General features: G+C 42.3%; 1 protein-coding gene across 1 annotated transcript in view; it reads left to right on the top strand.

Annotated features, from left to right (window-relative positions):
• TRABD2B (TraB domain containing 2B) overlaps positions 1-25723 on the top strand; it is a 283235-nt gene extending 257512 nt beyond the window's left edge. The window contains exon 7 of the mRNA XM_082765922.1: positions 20528-25723. Coding sequence (XP_082622048.1) covers positions 20528-20750 — 223 coding nt within the window. The 3' untranslated portion in view covers positions 20751-25723. The remainder of the gene's footprint in view (positions 1-20527) is intronic.
• Positions 25724-26065: the final 342 nt, after the last annotated feature.

Here is a 26065-nt window from a genome sequence, read left to right as displayed (position 1 = left end):
TTTTGAGATATCTGACAGTCTTCTGTGTTCTGGGGCTGAAATGTTTTTAACACCTCAGGTTGCCTTGAAAACAACAAACTTGGAACTGGCTGCTCACCTGTACATATCATTATTGTCTCTCTGTTGGCATTAATCTTATTCCCATTTTCATAGCACCTAAAGTGCTTTTCCACAGCAATCCAAGTAAGTCAGAGTCTCTTGGAGGCTTCTGCCTTTACTAAGGAAAAAACTCTACATATTTGCATTCTTTTATTATTATTGTTACTAGTCATTCTTTTTAAGGAGCAGTTGCTGCCTTTTTTATTGTGGTTTGTTGTTTTCTTTTCTTGGGATAAGTGATATAAGGGTTGTTATTTCAGTGGTGTATAAAAATCTTCTGGTAACAAGGGTATGGTGGTGTGGCTCTCTATATTAGAGAGTCTTTCGAGGTTGTAGAACTCGAGGTTGGGAATGACAAGGTCGAGTCCCTTTGGGTTAGGATCGGCAGGGACAACAAGGCTAGTGTCCTGGTCGGGGTCTGCTATAGACTGCCGAACCAGGATGAGGAGACGGATGAGGAATTCTACAGGCAGCTGACAGAGGTTGCAAAATCATCAGCTCTTGTACTCGTGGGGGACTTCAACTTCCCTGACATATCCTGGAAGCACAACACAGCCCTGAGAAAGCAGTCTAGGAGGTTTCTGGAGAGCGTGGAAGATAGCTTCCTGACGCAGCTGGTTAGTGAACCTACCAGGGGTGGTGCCCCGCTAGACCTTCTCTTCACAAACAGAGAAGGACTGGTGGAGGACGTGATCGTCGGGAGCTGTCTTGGGCAGAGTGACCACGCAATGGTGGAGTTCACTATTCTTGGCGAGGCCAGGAAGGGGACCAGTAAAACCGCTGTATTGGACTTTCGGAGGGCTGACTTCGAGCTGCTCAGGACACTGGTTGGTGGAGTCCCTTGGGAGGTGGTTCTGAAGGGCAGAGGGGTCCAGGAAGGCTGGGCGCTCTTCAAGAGGGAAGTCTTAATGGCACAGGAACGGTCTGTCCCCACGTGCCCAAAGACGAGCTGGCGGGGAAGAAGACCGGCCTGGCTCAACAGAGAATTGTGGCTTGATCTTAGGAGGAAAAAGAGGGTTTATAAGCTTTGGAAAAGTGGGCAGGCCACTAAGGAGGACTTTAAAGAAGTAGCGAGGCTGTGCAGGGACAAAATTAGGAAGGCCAAAGCTCATCTGGAGCTCAATCTGGCTACTGCCGTTAAAGATAACAAAAAACGTTTCTATAAATACATCAACACAAAAAGGAGGACTAAGGAGAATCTCCATCCTTTACTGGATGCGGGGGGAAACTTAGTTACAAGAGATGAGGAAAAGGCGGAGGTGCTTAATGCCTTCTTTGCCTCAGTCTTTAGCGGCAATACCGGATGTTCTCTGGATACTCAGTACCCTGAGCTGGTGGAAGGGGATGGGGAGCAGGATGTGGCCCTCATTATCCATGAAGAACTGGTTGGTGACCTGCTACGGCACTTAGATGTGCACAAGTCGATGGGGCCGGATGGGATCCACCCAAGGGTACTGAGGGAACTGGCAGAGGAGCTGGCCAAGCCACTGTCCATCATTTATCAACAGTCCTGGCTATCGGGGGAGGTCCCAATCGACTGGCGGCTAGCAAACGTGACGCCCATCTACAAGAAGGGCCGGAGGGCAGACCCGGGAAACTACAGGCCTGTCAGTTTGACCTCAGTGCCAGGAAAGCTCATGGAGCAGATCCTCCTGAGAGTCATCATGCAGCACTTGCAGGAGAAGCAGGCGATCAGGCCCAGTCAGCATGGCTTTATGAAAGGCAGGTCATGCCTGACGAACCTGATCTCCTTCTATGACAGAGTGACGCGCTGGGTGGATGAGGGAAAGGCTGTGGATGTGGTCTACCTTGACTTCAGCAAGGCTTTTGACACCGTCTCCCACAGCATTCTCCTCAAGAAACTGGCTGCTCTTGGCTTGGACTGGCGCACGCTTCGTTGGGTTAGAAACTGGCTGGATAGCCGGGCCCAAAGAGTCGTGGTGAATGGAGCCAAGTCCAGTTGGAGGCCAGTCACTAGTGGCATCCCCCAGGGCTCGGTGCTGGGGCCGGTCCTCTTTAATATCTTCATCGATGATCTGGACAAGGGCATCGAGTGCACCCTCAGTAAGTTCGCAGATGACACCAAGTTAGGTGCATGTGTCGATCTGCTTGAGGGTAGGAAAGCTCTGCAGGAGGATCTGGATAGGCTGCACCGATGGGCTGAGGTCAACTGCATGAAGTTTAACAAGGCCTAGTGCCGGGTCCTGCACCTGGGGCGCAATAACCCCAAGCAGAGCTACAGGCTGGGAGAGGAATGGTTGGAGAGCTGCCAGGCAGAGAAGGACCTGGGAGTGATGGTGGATAGTCGGCTGAATATGAGCCAGCAGTGTGCTCAGGTGGCCAAGAAGGCCAACGGCATCCTGGCTTGTATCAGGAACAGCGTGACCAGCAGGGCTAGGGAGGTGATCGTCCCCCTGTACTCAGCTCTGGTGAGGCCGCACCTCGAGTACTGTGTTCAGTTTTGGGCCCCTCGCTACAAGAAGGACATCGAGGTGCTTGAGCGGGTGCAGAGAAGGGCGATGAAGCTGGTGAGGGGCCTGGAGAACAAGTCCTACGAGGAGCGGCTGAGGGAGCTGGGCTTGTTCAGCCTGGAGAAGAGGAGGCTCAGGGGTGACCTTATCGCTCTTTTTAGGTACCTCAAGGGAGGCTGTAGTGAGGTGGGGGTTGGCCTGTTCTCCCACGTGCCTGGTGACAGGACGAGGGGGAATGGGTTTAAGTTGAGCCAGGGGAGTTTTAGGTTAGATGTTAGGAAGAACTTCTTCACTGAAAGGGTTGTGAGGCACTGCAACAGGCTGCCCAGGGAAGTGGTGGAGTCACCATCCCTGGAAGTCTTCAAAAGACGCTTAGATATAGAGCTTAGGGATATGGTTTAGTGGAGGGCTGTTAGCGTTAGGTTGGAGGTTGGACTCGATGACCTTGAGGTCTCTTCCAACCTAGAAAATTCTGTGATTCTGTGATTCTGTATATCTGATGTCAATGCCAGCTTTGTTAAGAAGAATCAGATCTGTTTTGTTCTTAAGGAGTGTTCAGTGTTGGATCCTCTCTACTGAGGTTGCTTAAGCATGAGATAAAAAGCACTTGGTCCTACATAGTTCATTACCTCAAAAACAAGGGAATTCTGTATGTCTTCTACCTAGGACATACCAAATCGTGGTGTCCCACGATGGCCCAGTGTTCCACATGGCTGTTTAGGCCAGCTCACCTTACCAGTAATGTAAGTGGGGTGCTTAAACAGTCAGATCTTGCAGGATCCTGGCAGTTAGCCACATTCCTCCTGTCCCCTTCTTATCTATCCGGAAAGGATATTGGATATTGGGCCTGATAGGGCTATGGAAATGTGCAGCTGGGAGCTTAAAGCAGTGGTGCTTGCATAGCTTTGGCAGACTTTGTGCCTTTTGTTGTTTTTATTTCAGTAAGAAATATTCCTAGGAAAAGTCTTTAAAAGGGTAGCTCTCCAGGTTAGAGTTAAATTATTCACCCTTTGCTCGTGAGAGATTTCATCTGAATCAAAACCTTTTATCCCTTTTACTTCCATTTCATTAGGATGGAGATTGGGATGAGGAAACATAAGTTTCCGCTCCCACCACGCTGGTGCTGAACCAGACTCTGTGTGTAGCCTGCTTGCTGAAAGATCCCAGGGAGATATTAGTGGGAGATCACAGCCCTAGAAATGAGGAAAGGCTGGAATAAGAGAAGTCTGCCTTGGTGCTTTCAGATGGATTTAGTGCTTCTGCAGTTCTGGAGCAACTTCTGGTGTTTTCCTGGAAACAAAACAAAACAAAAACTACAAACTGTTCAGCTAAATCACAGACTCACTACCAGCTCTGGTTTCCCCATAAATTGGATAGGGTCTCAACTGTCATAAACCAGCTGCTGCATATTGTGCTTTTGGCAGTTGTGTTTCATCAGTATTAATTGCAAGCTGGACCTTGCACAAGGCAATAAACAGTGTGTTCTTTCTAACTGGTTCCCTCCTGATTGGCAAGAAAAGAGCAGAAATTTGTGACTGTCACCAGACTTTGTAGCACAACTGTTCCTGGGAGGAAACAGGTAGGAAAAATAATAATATGGGCAAAGCACGTAAGCTTACACTGTGTTGCCCCAATAAAGTTCACCAGCACTCAACAGTGAGACTGTTAGCACTCATTTTTGGAGGATAACTGATATACTGGAAGCTCATACTCTGGCCTGTCCACATATCCATTATGCATTTGCATGTACTTAAATTGGAGCCCCCCATCCTGTTTCTGGATGTAATGTCACTGTGTGGACTGAGCTCTGTGCATCTAGTGTTATGCTGAGCTGTGGCTCAGTCTCTCCTAATGGTTCTTCTTCCACTTTGAGTTTCCTAATTTACCTGTTGTCATCTGAAACTTGACTTTGAGACAAAGTAGAGGGATTTAGGCCATTATTATGTTTTCAGGGGGGCGTAAAAGCTGTATAAAATTCATTGTTTCCATGCAAGGTCTTCAGAATTCAGCTGTTTGAGCCACCTTTTAACCTGAAAAGTCAAAGGGAAATTTACAGGTGGAGGACAAATCCAGGCAAATTTAAACCAGATTATTGATTCTTGTATGAACCTCATTGAACTGTGAAATGACCATGGTTCATACAGCTCTTTTCCAACGCTTTATTGACCGTGGATTACAGGACTTTATGAGCCATGAACTGCAGGGATTTTATGGACTATGGATCTCTAGGCTATCTCCTACAATCCTATGGAAATCTTAAGGTGTTTTTTTAAGCTACCAGCACAGAAACAAAGGAAATGAACACAGGAGAACTATCTTAAAGGAACATCAAAGATCTGACTCCAGCCTATAAAAGCCAGGAAATCCATAATTAATTGTTCCACTAAGACTTCAGCTCACACAGTCTTTCTGGTCTGATCCGAGGTTATAGCTACAATCTGAAATGGCCTCATGAAAAATGAGTCATCATTTAATGTCACACATCATTATTAGTATTTACTTTCAGCTATACCTTGGAGATTGTCCTTTCCTTTTTGTTCTGTCTTAACAGCTGAGGCATTTGAGTTGGCACCCCTGAGTGGACTGTGTTTAGATTTGTGTGTTTGAAGGTTAGTACCGCTGTGGAGGATGAGAAAGCTCCTGCTCTGCCTTCTCCCTGTCTCTGACAGAGCTAAGATTTGCTGATCTCCTGGGTAATAGGCTTCACTGAACAATTCAGTGAAGGCTATTAAAAAAGTAAAAAACTGATGAAATGTGTGGTTTCCTCTCCCATCTGCCTCCTTCCCTCCAAATCTAAACAAGATGAAAAAGCCCTGCCTGGCTACAACTCTTGTTTGAAATTGTTTGTCAAGAACCAGAATGAAATGGAGATTTCAAGTAGCAGGATATTTCTTCTAACTACTTGATTTTGCAGAAAGGTGCAGATCTGAAGTCTGTCATTGGGAGGAATTTGAATGGAGACAGTATTAAGACCCTAGCTAGCTCTTGTAGCCAGAAGTCAGTTGGGGCAGCGAGGAGTAAAAACCCTCGTGCTGTAAGGCTGTAGTCTGGCACACAGAGTATGTTATTGTTCCTGTTGACACTGTGTTAGCTAAGCTTCTCCTTGTAATATATAATTAATTACAGATCGTTCACTGGCTTTTCATGAAGAGCTGCTAAGTAAATTGAAAGAACAGAGATGCCTGTGATGTTTCAGAGTAGTGAGCAAAGGCCAAATCAGTGGCGCACCTTTGTTCTAGGTCAGGCAAACAGTTTAAGGTTACAGACAAGCAGCCCAAAACAATAGAGAACCTCTCCCAAGAGGAGTGGGAGCATTACAGCTCCCGTGGCCCTCAGCAGGGCGGGAGGGAAGCTCCCTGGGAAAAGGGAGGGAGGGGAGTTAGTAGCTGGAAGGATGCTTCAGGAGGCGTGAGGTTTGGAAGGAGCGATGGCAGCTGGAGGATGTGAAAGAGAGAAATGCAGTGATGAGAAGAAAAAATTAGGAAGGACATCATGGGCAAATCAGACGTTCACTCCAACTGCTGAGGCAGAGATCTGGGCAAAGACAGCATTGGGAAGACACTGAGGATGCACAGATGCTTCACTTGTATAGAAAAGAAATTCAAGGAAAAGAATCAGACAAGAGAAAAAGAGATTATTGTCCCAGGTGTAAGCTTAGCCCTGCAAAGCCTGCCATTAATGGGAAATAAAATGAATTCCCTCTGTAATTAGAAACGGCATTTCTCTGATAGCCCAGTGCAGACTGTTCAACCCCAGACGAATGCAATAACATCACAAATATCAATTTCTTCTGGAAGCAACAATTATTTTAGGGGAAAAAAATAAAAGTTATACCAATGATAGATGAAGGGAGACAATGTGTAATAAACTGCACTAAGTGTGCCTGTGTAGAGTGAGCCTTATCAGTTTGGATGGAATTTAAGCACTTAGCCTGTTATCCTTTCTTTCAAGACAATGCAGTGATGGAAAACAGAACTCTGTCAACTCAGACAAACTTTTAATTTTACTTAACTGCATCTGAAAGGTAAATTTCAGTAAATGAATCCAAATTGCTTCCTTTTCACAACACACGGTGCTGAAATACAGTACTTAACTTCATTAAAGAAAAGGCTGCTTTTCTTTAGAGGAGACCTAGACACTTTTGAAGTCTAACAGGTAAATTGTGGTCAGATGATTTCCCTCCATATGGTGGCTTTGAGATAGAAATTTCCATCACTGGGGCCTTGTTTGTTTAAATTACCCTCTCTGCCTCTCTGGTAAGGACACTGCACAGATTCTGCGTGCCCACTGATGTGGGATCCCTCCCTCCTCCAGCCTGTCCCCACGCAGCCAAGCAACCAGTTGCCACCATTGCATTTGCCCTGTGCTCAGCCTAATCTTAGCTAAAGGCTGGGGATTAGGAAGTGCTTCAGGAGCTTTCTGACTTCTTGCAGGGTCCCTGTCTCCCTGAGGGGCTATTCCAGCAGGCAGGATCAGAGGTGTGCTGAAGTCGCACCTTCCTCCTCTTGTCACATTGCTGTTTGGGGCTTAGCTGGGGTGTGTGGCCCCCTGGCCTTCCTCCAGCACTTCTGTCTGCCATTTCCTTCGCTGTTCTCCTGGAAGGATTTCCTTTTCAGGAAGCTTTCACGATCACAATCCCTATCAGCAACTGCCTCCAGCCTCCAGGGCATGGCATAGAAATACCTACACATCAGAGAAACCTCGTGGTTTGATAGCTGGGATACGAGACACCTCCGTCACGCTGAGTGGTCTCAATACACCTCCTGGAGAAATTCTGCATCCCAGTTCCTCTGCAGATGGCAGCTTTGTATGTCAAACCAGCCTAAAATCTGCTCCTAGTTTGGCCAGTTTTCAGTGAACTCTTTTGGATATACAGGGGCCAGAAGATGGCATTTTGGCCACTGAAGCAGCTTGTCCATAGGTCCTTCTCTCTCCCCCCATTGCATGCCTCTCTTGAACATACCATCGTGCTTCTGGGAAAGGGTCTTCAGCTCCTCCTGAGCAAAACATGGCCTAGTCTGTATTTTCCTCTCCTTAGTCTCCTACCATTTCCATTCGATCCCCTCTAAGATGGGCAGATGGCTTGATGCCTCTTTTACACAAGCACCGATGTTGGTACCTCTCATCCTGCCCTTCACCCAGCCCGAAGCACTCAAGCCCTCCCGTGGAAGTAAAATAACAGCACAGGATAACTCGGATAACTTGGTGCAATATAAATAAGAGGCAAATCTCTGGACTGTAACATATGATACAGTGATGACATATCCCTCATCCCTAGATGTTTTCTGTAGAGGTTTCTTGGATTATCAGGTTGGTCAGAGTGCACAGAACGTATTAATTAAAGCTGTGAAACCTGCACTCAGCACAGAATTCTCCTGTGCATCGCAATAACGGATGGGAAATCTTGACATTTGTGTCCAAAACTCTAGCATCTCCATGCTAATAGACCCTCCCTGTCAGCAGGCCAAGAGTGATAACTTCTTTCCCCTCGTAAAGTCAAGGAATTACTTTGTTATTCTCCAGATGGGGCTGCAAAGATGTGCAGGCACACTTTCACCTGCTAGACCCACAAAAAAGATCTGCACATTTTGCTTCGTTCTGTTGATTTTACGTAGTTGAATGTTGCTGATGTTTGCATATTTATTTTCATTATGATTTGTCTCGTCACTGATATAAATGATCAGTATGTGTATCCTATGTTAATGAAAGCTAAAAATACGTGAAAATAAAATCACTAGATATAAAGAACACTGAAGTTTCTTGGAAATAGAGATATGATTGGGATATATATAGATTTCAGTTTTCTGTCATGAAACGAAATTCTTTATTGGTAATGTGTTAGGTATTTTATTTTCATAAAATTTAAGTCCATCACAAATATTAAATCCATATTTTTGAAGGCAAGCAAGTAACAAAATTGGAGCACATAAAAGCTAAGATTTTTGAGCAGTGAGGTATGCTTCAGCACTGGATATCCAAGAACACTTTCTGCTCCTTCCTCCTCAATGCTGATTAAGGTTGAAAATACAAGATGTTTTATGGAACCTATTAAGAGATTTCTCTTCTTTCTTGTTTTTTTTTTTGTTTTTTTTTTTTTTGTTTTTTTTGTTTTTTTTTTTTTGTTTTGTTTTTTGGTATATATTAAATAAAGGTAGTCCATATTCCATGTTTATATGTGCCCCATTTTTGTGTACTTCTGACTTGGACGAAATGTAGCCCTGCCATAGCAAGTCCTTTTAAGCCTTTTTGAGCCACTGCATCTGCCTGATGCAGCACAAATAAAATGTTTGCTTAGGATTCAGTTTCAAAAACGAGCAGCTGCTGAATTATGATAATCTCTTCACTAGCACTGCTCAGTGATGCACATCCCCACTTGTTCCACTGTTTCTTTCAGCCAGCATGGTCTCATTTCCTTACCCACTGCCAGCACTCCTCTTAATCTTGAACAGCCTGTTCACTTTTCAGTTCTGTGGTTCTCCATTTTCTGCTTGAATTTTCTTTTTCTCCCATATTTTTTTTACTTGCCCCGTTTAACACTAGCTACATGTGGTTGGCATAGGCCATGGAGCCAAGTACAAAGGGACCCCTCCACCATAGCCATCTATAAATACACTCCCTAAATTGCAGTTCTTGATACAAAAAGAGGCTCTCCATCAGCAAGTTTATTTTACCTACAGTTTATTTTTATGTTAATATTAAGCTACCATGATTGAATAGGTTAGACTCTTTTGAGATTCCCATCCATAACTGCTCCACCATAAATATTAGGTTTCAGGATTGGAGCTCTCGTACAAAATGCCTCCTGTGCAGAGAGGCAAAAAAGGAGAATGTTTATTCCACTGAAAGAGTTAACACTAAATGAGTTTGTCTGTCTTCTGTGTTAATGCAAGGCTTTTTCTCCCTCTATTTTTAGTCTGTACCAGCAGCATATCCCACTGTGGTCTGGTATGCAAGAGCTTTGCTGTGAGGTTTGCACACACTTGTATTTTTGTGTTATGAGAACAGAGCATTTGTGTGTTGTTGGAGTATGTGTTCTTCAGCATCTGAAAGGGAGTGCAGGCTGTGCATGTAATCCATGCACATGTTTATTGTTGCCTGTGAATAACCATGTACAGCAAATGGGCTCTGGAAGAAAGCTTGTTAGCAGATGTCTTCATGGCCCTTCCAATTCATAAATATGAGCCTTGACATTTATATTTTCCATATTCAGGGCTTTCACTGGCCAGATGTTCAGAGGATTGTCTCCTTGGAGCATTTAATTATGGCTCCTCATGGCATATTGTCTATCGCACACACAAAAAAAAGAAAACTGTCTTTCTGACTCATATCAAACAGATAAGAATAAATGCTGTGGGTACCCTCAGGTAAATGGAAATCTTCTAAACCTGGAATGCACTTTAACACAGTTCTACAAAGCTGTTCTTATTCACTCAGCTGAAAAATAAGTTGTTGGGTTTAACAGGCAAAGAAAATTCAATACACAGTAGCACTTCTTCCCTGCTGTTTGGGTTGGGTGAAGAGTGTGGTTTGTGTTAAACTTGCAAGGCTGACTGCAGTCGCAGATGCTGTAAGAAGTGCTGAGTAGGCTTATGCCCAGGGTGAGCTGGATTTCTTAAACACAGAAGTTGGTAGTAAAGCACCTGCGCTCCCTAAATTGCAACACTTGATACAAAAAAAGAAGTTGTTCATCAGGAAGTTTTGTTTTTTCCCTATTTCCCATCAGCAAGAAAAGCTAATAGAGCCGTGTCAAAAGCTGGGCGTGGGTTGAAGGTGGGACCTCTGAAATTAAACTGTTTGCTGTGTTAAAGGCTGGCTGCCTCTCCTCTCTGACAATACACAGATATGGCAAAGACATCACTGGCCATATAAAAGCTAGCACAAACCTTCATCTCAAACACTGCAGCCCTGAGCTGAACTTAGGCATTTGAGTGACCTTCGTATTTAGCAGGTATCTAAGTACCGAAGAGTGCAGATGTGCTCTTTCTCAAGGTTAAGCTTCAGGCTTAGCAGAGCTAAATAAAATCCATAACATAGCAGAAATATCTTCTAGTGAAGGCACTTGGATACCATAAAGAAAAAGAAATCTGTTGTTAAAATTCCAGGGAGATGCACATGTGAAACTGTCAATGCAAGACCAGAGGAAAAGGGCAAAGGATAAGGGATTTGTTTTGGGTTCTGCCATTCCCCTTCTGAGTAGTGAGCTTTGTGCCCTGTGAAATTGAGTGAAGCAAAGTACGACAGAGAGGAAGATGACATTATTGTTGTGGTGGGCAGCTGGCTTATAAGAGGGGCTTAACCACAGTTATACTCTGGTAGTAGGTTTATCTAAGATGACAGATTCATTGTAGAGTGAAATGGGAGGAAACCTGATTCCCTGCCACTCCCAGCAGTGCTGAAAACCCAGCAGGACCTCAGAGGGCAGCTGTGGTCTAAGTCCAGTTACTGGGATGAAGGAGAAGTAGGGTTTATTTAAATTCATATGGTTTTAATGCTATAAAAGCTGGGTTCCTGCAATTATGAAAATGCCAGGCCAAATTCCCATTTCACTCAGATCTCCCCTTTACAATTCGTGAATAACTTAACTGAACAAAGTAAGCATTATACATGGGGTCTGAGCCCGCCGCGCTGGAAAGCAAGGGAGCCAAGCCAATTTCTGGAGAGCTGCTGGATATCAGGGATGCTTCGCATAGCGCTACCATGGGGAGGCACGGTGCAGACCATGCTCACAAAATTCTTTGGCTCCGTTCCGTGGAGACACTTCAGGGTCCTGGTTATGATACCTGGCAGGGAAAGCTTTTGTGGCCTTTCCAGCACTTCAGGCCAGCAAGTGGCTTTTCGTGAGTCACCAGTGGCATCTCCAGGCCTTCAGGGGGTTTGGCAGAGTTTGTGGAGAAGGAGCTCGTGTTGCGTTGGTATCATCACAGTTGCTTTGCAAGCAGCAGGAAGAATCCCAGCCTTGTGGGCATTGCAGCAATTTAATGTCCTTCGCATTACTGCCTGGTAGATGTGCCCTATGAACCTTTTTTTATTTATTATTTTGAGAGCGAGTCTGCTGGAAAGAAAAAGAAGGCAGTGCTTTTGTTCAGTGGAACAAGCTTGAATTCAATTCTGCTCCAAATAACAGGTTCGAAGATCTGACCCAACCTTAATTATTCTTATTAAGAGAGACTCTGGAAAAATACAAGCAGTGAGGAAGAAAGTGAGCCCAGTGAATTAGAGAGAAAAATGTGATACAGACCAAGCAGAGAGAAAAAAAAATGTTATATGGAGATGGAAAAAGAACAGGGAGAAGGAAAAAGAAAATTAAAATCAAATGGAAAAATGCAGTATGTTGGACATCCATTTAAGCCAGTTTATATTTTGGTTGTTCATTCTGTTCCTTAATACATTGCACAGGCATCTTCTTAGCTGAAATAATTGTGTGTCTTAGAGAACAGTCTTGGAGAAAATACTTAATTTGACAGGATGTTTTAGGTATTTCCCCAGTACTGCCTATTCTAAATCATTTTAAAATCTGGAGGGGAAAGTCGATATCTTTTACAGTGTTTAACAAGAAAGTGACAGGGTCAAATATATACATCTCTATGAACGTATGTGTTCCCCAAGCACATCTAAACATGCATGGTTAATTCTGTGCATCTGCAAAAAATATTTGAGCCATAGGGCCCACACAGTACCAAACAAACACTTCAGTGCACATCGGAGAGGGCAGACCGAGTCACTCTGTTTCTAATTAATTGAAAGGTTAAGCCCAAGAAATAAGATAGGGATTACGACTTTGACCACCCCAAAAATTGCAAATTGTTTTGTATGTTGGGCTGGTTTAATGTGAGGGACAGTTTGCGAAATACAGACAAAAGAGAAAGATTCTGCTCATGCTTGGGGTTTTGTTCAAAACCACCTGATTGCAGTACTATCAAATGAACCCTTTGCATGTTGTATATCAGCAGATTGCCCCAGAAACAGCACAGATTGCATCACTGGCAAGATTTTTACCATTCTAAGATCATCTGTATATTCAAACCTTGATGTTCTTGCTTACTTTGGCTATAAATACTGCAATCATTATCTGTCCAATGACCAGTGGAAGAAGTATTTGGTTATTTGAGCCATGATGATGAGTGCCTTAATTGCACATACAAATCAGGTACACAACCAGATGTGTACAGAAGGTGGGGGTGAGTTTGTGGATGTTTTTGAGGCCACATCACTATTCAGGCTCTGGCGAACTCATCCTGGCTCAGACGTCTGCGCAGAGCCCGTGAAACAAAGGGCTCTGAGCTATCCCCTGTAAGCAAGGGCCAGGCCCTGGGTAAAACTGGGATGCATTATCCTGGCTCTGTGATTGCCTCGTCCCAGTGCAGAATCACAGGGGGATATTCTTAGGATATTAGAGAATCATCAAAGCATTTCTTAGAAGGGCAAAGGAAAGAGCTAATGTTGTCATCTCCTGCCTCAGGACCACCCAGACACTCTACAACAAATCATGGGTCTTCAGCTACAGTATCTTGAATTATTGTTCACAGGGATTTTAAAGAATTTCATTTCTTTTTTTCTCCTTTTTTTTCTTTCCTTCTTTTTTATTTTTTTTTTTATTTTTAAGGATGACATGTAGTTTCCTGACGGGCTGGTTTTAATAAGGTCAGAATCTTTGTTGTTGCCAAATCAGAGAGGAATATAACATCTTTAAGTCATTAGATGGGAATGGGGTAATTACTCAGAGGGTGTGCTTCAAAGGTTATTGGTTTTTACAGCATTCTGTGTATTTACACCACTCTGCAGTTGTCTGAAAAGGAGCTGTGGGCCTGATTCTGCTGCTGCCACGTGTGGGTGCAGGATTTGTGGGTGAGATATTTGCAAGGTTTTCTTACAGCATTTCAGGGCAGGAGGTTGAATAGGGCCATATGCACTCTCCAGTAGGGATGGGGGAAACCTAAACCTGACCACAAAGTACAAATAAAACTTTCCCACCTGCTGAAAGTTCAGTTCAGAAAAGTGCCTTTGGAGTGCCCTGTGCTGGAGATGCTTCTCACCTGCTCCATCCTTACCTGCTGATAACATGCACATCTCTCTTTGCACCACGCTGTCCTCATGCCTGAGGGACCCACAGGCTGTGTCACCGTGACAGCAAACTCTTCTCCTCACCTTTCCCCATCTCCGATGCAGCATTCCCCATGGCCTCCATCCCTCTCCCCTCCTCTGGCCCCACAGCATAAGATACGCTTTGCCCTAACAGGATGTCCCACCCATGCCTGGAAGGACCTTCTGCCTTTCGGGAGGTCCCTGTAGCATTCCGCCCCAATGCAGGTGGATGTCACAACAGGGCTGAATTTGCCATCACAAAGGTGTTCTGCAGGTGGCCACCTGGGCCTATAGATTGGAGCAAGAGCCTGAAAAGTCACTCCATGGTGGGTACGTGCTGGCGGTGTCACACTGAAGCTTCAAGGTCTCAACTCAGGTCAGAGTCAGGGGAGGAATAGAAGTGAAGTGCTTTAACAAAGTTTTGACAGTTCATTGATGGGTGTTGTGGGGATAAAAACCAAATCTCCCAGCTCCAGCCCCTGGCCCATCCACAGAGGGGGGACAAAACTGCTCCAGGGACATCAGAGACATTGTCTTTCTCCTAGAGATCCTAACGAAGAGTGGGGCTATCAGGAGATGCACTGCCCTTTGCCTGTACACGGGGCTTGGAGGCTCCCAAGCACCCACTTTAAAAGGGGGAAGAGCTGTCTGTCCATCTCCATCAGAGCCAGAGCCATGAAATAAAACTGGATCTGAGCTCCAAGTTGCTCTCAGGTGGGGATATGGTTCCCATTTGCATCTCGTCGGAAGGCAGGCTCAGATGGAGAGCGGCAGGTTGTTGAAATGCCCCCGATGTTGTTGCCTGACCCCTCTTATCGACAGCGTGGCTGCAGCTGCCTGTCAGTGACTCTCCGGCTGTGCTGCTCACAGGGAGGGTGGATTCTTGCTCTGTGGAAAACGACCAAAGAACTGGGGTCCCAATGACCCCAGGGTAAAGAGAAAATAATAGAGGTAAGGCTCTTCCTTGGCTCATCCCGCGTTCTCTGTTGGCCACAAAGCAGTGTGTGAGATAGCTCACTCATTGAGACATGCAAAGGCAGTTTACTACACTGCTGCGAACGCGTAGTGGCCTCCCCTGGACCAAAACCCAATTCTTTAATCTGATCCAGGTTGGATTTTTCTCCCTTTTTTTTTTTTTTTTTTTTTTTGATGAACTGAACCTTGCCAAAGCATGAGCCTCTTGGCCTTGATCCCATAATGGGCTTTAGGACGTGCTGAGTTGTAGGTATGTGAAAACTAACCTTGCTGGGAGCACTCGTGCTTGCAGTGCTTAGCGTCCTGCTAGTCTGGGACCAGGAGACTCAGCATCTTGCAGGATTTATCCCTCAAGCTGCAAGAACAGTGTCCATGAGAAAGGCAGCAATGAAGAAAGACACAAAGATTGGGAAACTGTAGCTTATGCTGATCTAAAGAGCCCCTTCCAGAAACACATTGAATCTTAATCTAAAAATATCAGGAGATGGAGGCTTCACATTCCCTTTCAGAGGTTACAGTAATGGTCTTCAAATTTTAAACCTTGTAACATTTCTAGTGTGATTTTTTTTGCCCCAGCTTACTCTTTTTTTTTTCCTTTTGGTTAAGCACCTACATTATTTTTTTGGGGGGGGTATTTTTTTTTTAGAAGGGTGGTGAGACTTCTTGCCAGGCAGTTTGTTTACATACCACAACAGGTTGGTCACAATGCAGATATATTTTTCAAATCTTGATTAGTAAGTTTTGGTGACATAAACAAGTCTGGTTAGTTACAAGAATAATTGTCTTCACTAGCAGGACGTTATTTCTGATCAGCAGAAAAATTATGTGATCAACTCCTTTCACATCTGTTCATTAAATAAAAAGGAAAAAAAAAAAGGCAAAATTTGTTTGAAAAGAAACAGGAAGCATATGCTTAATATCACTTAAAAAAATCATAAGGTTAACATCAAATCACAAATGCAAAACAGCCATTATTGTATTTACTCAAAAAATTTTCCTCCAGTTTACTAGCTCATTAGGGTTTCAGTTGAAAAATGCATGTTTTCAGGGTTCAATCTATGCTGGCACATCATCTTGATAAGCTTCTTTCATCAGATGTTGTATTGTAAGAAAGGCTGTCTGAGTCCACATTTGTTTACATTTATTAAAAATTCTTGTCATGTGTTTATATAGCTCCTTTGATCCAGAAAAATCCCCAAATACTTTGTAAGTTATGCTTAAAAAAGGCCACTTCCTCCGCCCTGAACAGAAACCATGTTGGGACTGAAAGATGGCAGCAGATTAAATGTGCATAGAAATATCCCTGTAATTGAGCCAGGGCTCAATCCTTCAGTGTACCACCAGTTTTCCATCAGCTTGAGAACAGTTACTGGGAGTATAAGGGTGGTTTGGGTGCAAAAAGCAGTTGAAAAAACATCTTCCTAGAGATTGCAGAGGGGCAGCATGTGAAATAAGTGTCTTCTAACTGGGAGCCAGAGCTTCTCGTGCACTTTCTTTTGCTGATTATTATATTATATATATTAAATATATTATATATTTGGCTGGTAATACCTCAGAGAGACCTACAAGTCCCAGTTTGGGGCAACTCACTTCAGAGAAGATGCAGATCAACCAGGCAGAGTCAGGGGGGAAGAGAAGAAAAGATGGAGGGAGAGCACGTGAGGACTTGCAGAAAAAGGCAGAGGGAATTGTTTGTTTAAATGAGAGAAGGCCGAGGTGAAACGTGGTTAAGTCTTCAAGATATGTGAAAGGCTGCTGAGAGTAGGAATGGAATAAACCTGCCTGTGGGGACAAGAGGAGTCACGAACTTGTGCTGTAGCATGGGATATTTGGTGAAACATTAGGCAGTAATTCTGGATGTCAAGTCTCTCTGCAGAGACTCTTGAATTGCAATCACTGTAGGGTTTTTTTGAGGCTGGATTAGACATACATGTCAGGAGGGGCTTAGATCTCATTCCTGTCTTTGGGACAGATGTGCCAGAAAGTCCCTCCTGGCCCTGTCTTCTGTGATCCTGATGCAGCATCACATGTGGTTGTATGTACCCTGCTTGTGTGAATAAACCAAGTCACACTAAAACTTTATTTGTGAGTTCCTTGCAAAGTCCTTGCAAACTAAACCAGAACAGAAATTCCCCCAAAGGGCTTTGTGTGTGTTTGTTTTATTTTTCAAATTTAAAATGCTCCCACATCATCAAGGTGCTTCAACATGCCCCCAGCGTAAAGGACTTGACTCATTTAATTGGATTCAGTAGGGTCTGTTCACGAAGCATGTGCCTGGGGCCCCATTTTTTGGGAAAGTTTTACACGTCCTAATGGTGGTAAGACAATGTATGACTAATGCACTGATTTGAAAAACTGCTCTATTATCTGATCAAAAGTACAAGCTCATGAATATGATACCCCAGGTCATTTGGCTAAACGGTACCTGGAGTCTTCCAAATTTTTAAAACAATCCCATACACAGAAGCAAAAAACAGGCATACGAACAGTGGAGCCAGTGGTTGCCTGTTCATCATAGCTCATGAGGAATGTTTTATTAAAGATGTTTTTATCAGACACAAAAACCTCAAACACGGAATATCCTGGGCTGGCAAGAGAAGGTGTGATAATAATTCAGATTATTATCCTCCAGATCTGTGATTCATTTATATTATTCTCTGAGTACATTTCAGGAATGATCAAAACCTCCCTGAGGACAGTGGAAAGTGTCCGGTTGAGTTCAGGGGTCTCTGTTTTTGCTTTCATCTGAGGGTCAGTGAGATCCTATGTACAGAGGCAAACAGGCTCAGAGGGAGTTTGGAGAAGCCATCTCCTGTCACCCGAGCCACCACTAGGATTAGTTTGTAATCTAACATGGCTCTCTAGACCTCCTCCATAGCCTGCAGGAACAGAGGGACCCCCAGCCACACTACGTACCCATAGGGACCTACACTGGAATGAGGCAGACCACCTTCTGGAGATGCTTCTCTCCCCATTTGCTATAGAAACAGCCAAGTTGCAAGCTTGAACCAGAGGTTTTACGAGGAGTTTTGTAGCATTTGTTAGAAGGGTCATTTGCTTTAATTATCTCTAAACTACCTTGGTGGTAGGCTAGCGTGCTAAAAGTAGAGCCGCATTTAAGGAAATATATGGCTAAACCAGGATTCCTTTGCTATTAGCATGCCTTGTACACATGCATGGAAACTCACTGTTATCCCCTCTTAAATCACTTAAGGATTTTTTAGTAACAAATAACTCCACCTAACAATATTTGTCCTAACAAAGAAGCATTTATAGAAATTTAATGTCTTGAAACCAACAAATGACCTCACTGACTGAGAAGAGGGGTCAAAAACTTCTCAGGTCTTTTGACAGGAAACCCTGGATTTCAAGTAAATTGTTTTCTTTTTCTCAAAAATACCTTTTTTTTTCAAGGGAGGAAAGAAAAAACAAAAACAACTAAAAAATTTGACAAAATACTTCTGGCAGTTGACTAGAAGATGGAAGCACATCATACAGAAATGCAAACTGTTGATTTAAGGTTTCTTTAGGAATTCCTTAGAGGTAGTTGGCTGATGAATGGGCTCAGTTCTCTGGCCAGCCTGATCCCCTTCCCCAGACATCTCATACAGTACGTCCCCAAGGTGCAGAAAGGCAGTCTGTGCAAGGGACATGTTAGTCTCAAAGGCGGATGAAGCCATAGAATGAGTCAGGAGTAGGATATACCCAAAGTGTATGCAAGTCCCATATGGCACTGTGGCAATAATTTTTAAATTGAAGTTGAAAACCAAACCCTTCTTGCAGTCTGAAATTTAATTGAGGGCTAAATTGCTTATTTCTGTAAGTGACAACCTAAAGAAGATTACAAGCACCTTGCCCATACATACTAGGGAAAAGTGGTGCAGAGTAAGAACCCCAAAGCTGTGTACCCTCTATCATCATTGCTAGATCTCTGCACCACAATATCACTCAAAAGGATAAATGAGATCCGGATCAAAGGTTGGAGCATGACTGCATTTCTGTTGAAGTACTCAGCATGTGTAGTTTTGTCAGAAGTATGCTTTAATGATGCTTTATATTCGCTGTGGGTATGCCATTCATACTTGATGTTACATACATTACAGGAGCCTGAATAGACAGTACCTAATCTGCCATCATTTTTGCCAGCACTAAATTAACTGCTCAAAAACACTGGACAAATCTGAAACAGCAGCATTAACTTATCCCAGATCTATGCTTTCTTATTAAGTGGCTGCAGCAGTTTTGATGCAATAGCACAAGTTCTAAAGCTGTATGCCCTATATCATCAATTAAAGATATAAACCAACCACTTGTTATGGGAATTTAGATAAGAGCTTTCTCCAGCATGGCTAGATTTCAAATTCTTTATTTACAGCAGTTTGTACCTCTGGAACAAGTACCACTTCTCACTGTCAAGAAATAATGCTGCTTAGATGTATTATCTGCTCTCATGAAGCAATTCCCATGTCTTTAATTATAGACTGCCTTTTCTTTTTGCTCTAATTCATTACACATTAGTTAAGATCACTTCTAGCAGCATAACAACTGTCCCGCCCAGAAGATGTGGTGACAGTGTAAAGAATGAGGGAAGAGCTGAAATGAATTATTCCAAAACTCGGGGTGAAGTGTGACACGCAGTGATTGTCTGTTGCGTTTGATGTTGACCTGCCTGTGTCAGTGCCCTCTTCTGGGTGGACTCTGGTCTTCTCACGGTTTATGATTGACTCCATGCTTGTGAAGTGTCCAAGCTAGAAGCTCGAACCGATGGTGATGGCAATAGGCCATCTTATTAATGCTCAGGCAGAAAAAGACAAAAGCATTCACTGCTACTAAATTGTCTTTCTGCACACAGATCTGGAGCAAGGTATTGTTCCTTTTATCTGATGTTATGCAATACGCAGCCTTTTTTTCTCCAAGGTCTCAGATAGGTAGCTAAATAGTTATAGGACTGCATAGCTTCTTACCCCATAAAAAATGATGTGAGGGCTGTTTTAGTAACCCTGAATCCCCTCTATGGAAGATTTAAGAAGTAACATGGAGAATCTGCAAGTATTAGTGTCACATCTTGTTTTCAGAGGAACTTGTCTTTTTTCTCCTTGCTCCACAGCAGTGCCTTAACTCCAAAATCCACCTTGCGCAATCTTGCATGCTCAGTTATGCTGCTCCATGACAACTGGTGGATTATGGATCAGCTGAAGTGGGGTGCAAAGGAAGCATTTAATGAAATGGAGATTACAATTTAAAACTTCCTAATCAATTGCAAATGGATCTTTTTGACCTTCATTGTCATGGGAATTGTGATGAATTCCAACGTGCACATTTAAAGCAAAGTTCTGGCTCAAGCTACAATCAATAAGCACCACTACTGAGGCAAAGCTGCAGCCAGGGAAACTTCACATTGAGTCTGGTTTTGGCATTATGATAGGATCCAAAATGTCTTAAAGCCAGGAAAAGAAAAGAAGCTGCTTGGTCTCCTGTGCTCAAAGTTATCTGTTTTGTAAGGGGATCCTGGAAAATTCTTTATGGTTTTAAGACAGGGGAAGGAAATGTTTTCTGGCCCCTCCTGGACTTGGTATCCACTCCATGATGGGTAAGGCATGGCTGTGAGACAGGCCAAATTTTGAGACCTTTGTTGGTGAGAAAGTATCTAAGAACATAAGAGCTGGGTCATCCTGGTGGATTCTACCAGCAGCCGGAAGCTGAGGGACATCCTGAATCAGATCTGTTTCCAGACCATCACAGTTACTGTCCCCTGGGGATCTCTCTCCGTATCTAATACATGCAAATAATAATAATAATTGTGATTGTCATGGCTGTTGTTACTACGTATAGAATGACAGATCACAGAGCAGAGATAAGGGCTCTCCTGTTTAATTTCCTTCTCTTTTGTTTTCTTGTAGCACCACCACGTTGCCTTCCTACATCAGGATAACCAATGGCTACATCACAGTCAAACCTCCCATTTGGATTTCCAACCGGCTGGATCAGAGACCACACTCAGACCGCCCATCCCAGCCTCAGCCGACGAGCTCAGCTTCAGCCACCGTTTTATGGCCATCAATAACTTCTCCTCTCTGCGTGGCCATAGCTTCATTTCTTCTCAATCTACTGCAGCCTTCCTGACCGCATTAGGATTACGTGCAATCCCTTGGAATAGAGAAGAGAGATAATTTATGAATGAATTGGAGGTTATGACAACATTTGCAGACTGGACCTTCTCAGTGAATCAGTAGTGCCTTCTAGCTGATTTTGTCTCTTTGCCCAGATACGTTTTGAAACTCTAAAGCTTTATTGTAACACTGACTTACATCTTCTTTTTGTAGAAGGATCTTTATTTCCCATAGTGCTATGGGGTTTTGTAAAATATTCATGTTCATATAAAGAAAAAAAAAAGAAAAAGAAAAAATGTATTTATTCGACTGGTAAACTTATTTTTTCTTGTTGTATATGTTAATAACATCCCTAGTAATCAGTAGTGATGGTGAAACAGATAAATTAATATTTCCTATATTTGTTTTCTAACTGACAACTCTGCAAATGCCTGAACTGACACCAGATGAATGGCTTTTTTCTTTAACCATTACTTTCTACAGCAACTATCCAATAAGTACATTTTGCTGCATTTCTGTATTTTTCTTTTTTAAAAAATTCTTATTAACATAACTGAAACTGAATAAAGCAGATCCTGCTCTCTGTGGCCTATGCCCATTAGAAAAACTTGTGCATTCTTAGCTCAAGTCAGCTGCTATAACCTAAAATTTCAGATATTTTTATATGATTTAGTAAGTCATTAGTCAAAATAACCCTCTAAGATCCCCTGTTGTCTTTAACTCAGCTATTTAACTTCTCTGGAAATTACCAATTTCCATCTTTGCCCTGGAATTAATTCATTATCTAACTCAAAACATCTTTTTCTTAATAAAATATTTCATTTTAAATCTGGAATTTTCCCAATGGAATTATTTTCTTCTCTCCCTCATCTTATATAAATAGAAGCCCACAGTCTTTCCCAGCATAAATGAGACCAGAATTTGGTCTGTTTATAGGTTATAAAAATGCAGTTTCCTGCTAATCTATAGAATTGCTTTGCACCAGTTATTAATGCAAGTGGGCAACCTGCAGGCGGGGAAAAAATGTCTAGAAATTCATCATCATCCTGCTATTGTGCTTAGAGATGGTATCTCCATGCTGAATTAAGATTTGTCCAAAATTATTTCAAGACCACAGGAACCAAGCCCCTTTTGTCATGGAGATGTGCAAGAACTTTCCTGTTTGTAGACTATGGTGCTTCTGTTGACTATGATGGAAAAATTAAGACAATTTGCATGTAGTGCAAATTTTGCTCACTTTCCAAGCAGCTACTTTTCAGTAATCAGAAGAACAACATCTGTGGGAAAAAAACAAGTCCATCTTTAAAACTACCATGCTTAATAAGGCATGCTAACTTTTTCCCCAACAAAACAAGATGAAAAATCACTTTTGATACAGAAGTTTCAAACAGAAAATTAATTTTGCTTGAAATAGTCTTTTTTTTTTTCCTGAAGTCATCTACAAAACAAAAATCTGAAATCTGTGATGAAAACATCTTAGTTAAAAAGAAAATTTAAAATTTAAATGTTTTTAAAATGTGATGCAAACCTTTTTTTTTTTTTTTAATGAAAAAGTAGTGCTTTTTCACCATGAAAAAAATAGCAGATAATGATGACAATAACACTAATACTGGTAAAAATCTGACTGAAAACAGTCATGTCACTTTCCCACCAGCCTCACAGCGTGGTGTTCAGGACTGGAGACAATTCTATGTAATATTCAAGTCTCCTCAGTGAGAGATGGTTTAGGATACACGGTTAGTTTGTCATTATACCAGTGAATTCAAGAAAGGAGTTAAGGGAATTATTAGACTGTAATATTCACATGGTTTTATTTGAAACCATGATAAATATTGAGCTTTTTCACCATGCATCCCAACCCACTGCTTTGCAAAGGCAAGGGAGAATACAGATGGCTTTTTTGACCTACTGCACATCATGACCTCTAGCTTTTTTTCTACTTTTGTCAGAAGGATGTGTAGATTTGTGGTCAGTTTAAGTGGGTACAGCAGCCAGTGCTGTAAGCTACCCCTATATTTTAAAGTACAGCAGTTGATAAGGCTGAATGGAAAACTTTGAGCTTTGCCACGAATGTGAGCTTCAAGCACACCCTGTGCATACCTTTATATTGTGTATTTTGGCTAGCAGAAGATCAGAGATGTTAGTTTTGGAGAGAAGCCATTCACCTTGCATAATATTTATTGCACTGGGCTGGATATTGGAAACATGTTTTGAGAACTTTCATTTCAGTTTTATTTGCGCTATTACTCTAGAAATGCCTTCATTTGAATATAATAGCTTAACAGACCTTCAAATTCAACCTTAATGCGCTTAAAAAGATTGGTTCTCCTGCTGTATTCAAGACAGAGCTCAGACCCGAATAGTAATGTATTATTCATAAAAAGAGAGCAGAAAATAACATAGGCAAATCTTAAGGGTGATGATAAGTTACATAGTAAAAGCAAATAGCCAATGAACCGAAGCCCATTGAATTTTATTTGTTATAGTCTGATCAAGTCCAGAAATGATTCTATGGTACCATCCCAGAAATAGTTCCAGGTGTTGGAAAACTTACAGAATAAATAGGCTAGACCATAAAAAGATAAGAGAGAGAGAGAGAAAAAAAAGAGCAGAAAACAGAATCAAGTTGTCCATAACCATAAGGAAAACCACCAACAGGACCAAGACTGGGACTTGCAGTTCTCCTGTTCCTATCCTGTGGCTTTCTCCAAAGGCCTGTGAGGCTTTTAGGAATATGATGAGCACAGATGTCACCACACTCACAGCTGTCACTATGCCACACAGAATACTCGGTTTGTCACTAATGAGTTTTTTGTGAATCACTTCTCCATTGGACAGTAATGCTAAATACTTACTAGCTCAGATATCACGGCATGTGTGGATATCACAGTATGTAAATAGCTTGGATATCAACGTATGTTCTGACATATGTGCATTTCTTGGCATTTTGTCTGTAATTCCTGTGAAACGAATGAATGTTGCTGGAGGTCACCAAATTTCAATTGTGCTCGTGCCCAGTGTTTGTCATTCTGCAGTGCAGTTTTCAAAGCAAGGTGCCTTCTGGGTTTGGAGTCAGCACACTTGACTTTTGCTAGCTAAAAGCATCTAGTGCACCCAGTCATCTGAGCTTCCTCTGGGTAGGGGAGAAGAAACCACTTGTGATAAATACAAGATTAAGTAGCTTCCCATAGATAGCTCAGGAACCCCACGTGAACAGCTGTAGCGCAGTTCGCTGACCAAGCATTTCTTTTATTCTGTTGTCTTCCCTAAGGTGTGACTTAGGGTAACTTTTGTTAATCCTTGGTGTGTAAGCATAGCAATACTAGAAAATGAGACCCTCACTGTGATCGATAGAGTATTTATTCATCAGCAATAGCAGCTCAGTATTAATTAAAATGCACCAGTACTGGTGTGTTTAGCACAGATCTATGCACATCCATTGCAATGGATCATGACTATATTCCACGTGAGTTTAGAGCGTGTATCAGATTTGATGCGAGCTCTTGAAGTAACACTGACTACCGGCTTCATGGGACTTCAGTTTTATTCTGTGGGTTTCTCAGAAAATGGGGAGCCAACTGCTTTGTCTCTTCCTAAGGGAAGCTCAGATTCCCATGTAATTGCAAGATTCCAGGAGCAGTGGATTTAAAAATAAATGAATAAATCCATGCTATATAAAATAACAAACTTTGATGGTACTATTTACCCGTGAGAAACACAATCAAGAGAGTCGTGCAATGTGTAGCAATCAAGGACATTTTGATGTGGTCAAGTCCAAAGCTGAATGAATGCATGATTCATCCTTTCAACTCAGCTACAGCTGACACTGCTGCAGCACACAGTACCTGTAATGGTAACATTATAAAGGAATGCTAATTATCTGCCAAGCTATTGCCCCAGTAGAATAAATATCCCATACCACCAGCAATAGATTTAACTTCTGCTGTTTCATTGTTTTAATGCTTTTCTTGCCAGTGTTTAACTATAGATGCTGTATTAACATGCATTGCCACTTGAAGAACCAGCTAGTAGGCTGGGACAGAAGGTATGTTATATTTTACAACTGATGTAGTTCTCTGCAATCCCTTGGGCTGTTGAATAATGCAATACCTCTTCTGGAAATAAATGATGAACGTGATTTATAAATATGCTTTATACAGGTGTCAAAAATCTGCTTTGTTGAACTTCCCTTCCCATTCCTCCAAGCTCCGCTGTGATTTAGGAACACCCAAGGTACAGAGCTGTGTATTTATCTAAGTTCTTCAGTATACAATTGTGGAGAGAGACAGAGGGGCAGGCGGCGGGGAAGTGAGAATTAAACCTATGTTTAGTGCATTGATTAGTCAAATGATATGTCCCCATCAGTCATTATCATGTACCACTGATAGGGAGGAATTTCCTATCATGTATTTACATTAGAGAAACCAAAGTGCCAAAGTCATTATCTCAGCATAAATGTTATCATTCCTAACTTTGCTTAGTACCATATTTCTATATTATATCCAAAAAGCATATGAGCTTGTCATATCTCTGAAGTGATCAATGTTCCATGGAGTGTGTTAGATTTCAGCTTCAATTTAGGCTTGTTTCAGCTTAACTGGAGCAGAAAGCCAATTTCCTAATTTTGAGCATATGGGTGTGGGTATGTGTGTCTGTGTGTCTGCGTGTGAGCGTGTTTTGTCCCAACCCAAATGCAAATATTCCTGTGACTAGCTTTTCAGGAGGTACTTTAATCTAACTAAAACCAGTGAGATCTTTCCAATTAGCAGTCGATACTTTTCTGCCACAGGAATGAACAACCACCCTGCAGATTCACTGAATTTTAAATTGCACATTTGTCAGTTTTCAATTCAAATGTATTTCAAATATTTTTTCCTGTTCCGCCTCCTGCTTTTGTGAACTGTTTTGAAGAGTGTAATAAAAAGATGCTTTCTAATATTATTTTGTCAAAATATTTTTGTAGCATAATATATTAATAAAATGTTATTATAAATCCATAGCACAAGAATCGTGTATGTCTGAGTTCTTTCTTTTGCACTACAAGCTAGGGAATCGCTGAAAAGGGGAATATTCAGTCTGCAGCATTTCCTTTTGTTCAAGACCAACTTTGATGATGAGGAATTAATTTTCTGGGGAAGGTTTCTTATAGAATAATGCAAATAAAAACATAAAATAAAAATAAAAATGGACCGGTGTCTCCCTTGGGGATGGCTCAGAAGCTACCTCTCCGCACCAAGGTGCAGTGACACAGAGCTCTGCTCATTTTTCTTGGCATATTCCTTTCTATTCCTGCATCCAAAGCCTGCCTCACAGCTGACATTTCAGACT

Source organism: Aythya marila (genome assembly GCF_965140915.1).
Source record: "Aythya marila genome assembly, chromosome: 8".
NCBI classification, from domain to species: domain Eukaryota; kingdom Metazoa; phylum Chordata; class Aves; order Anseriformes; family Anatidae; genus Aythya; species Aythya marila.
This window is presented reverse-complemented; position numbering and strand designations above follow the sequence as displayed.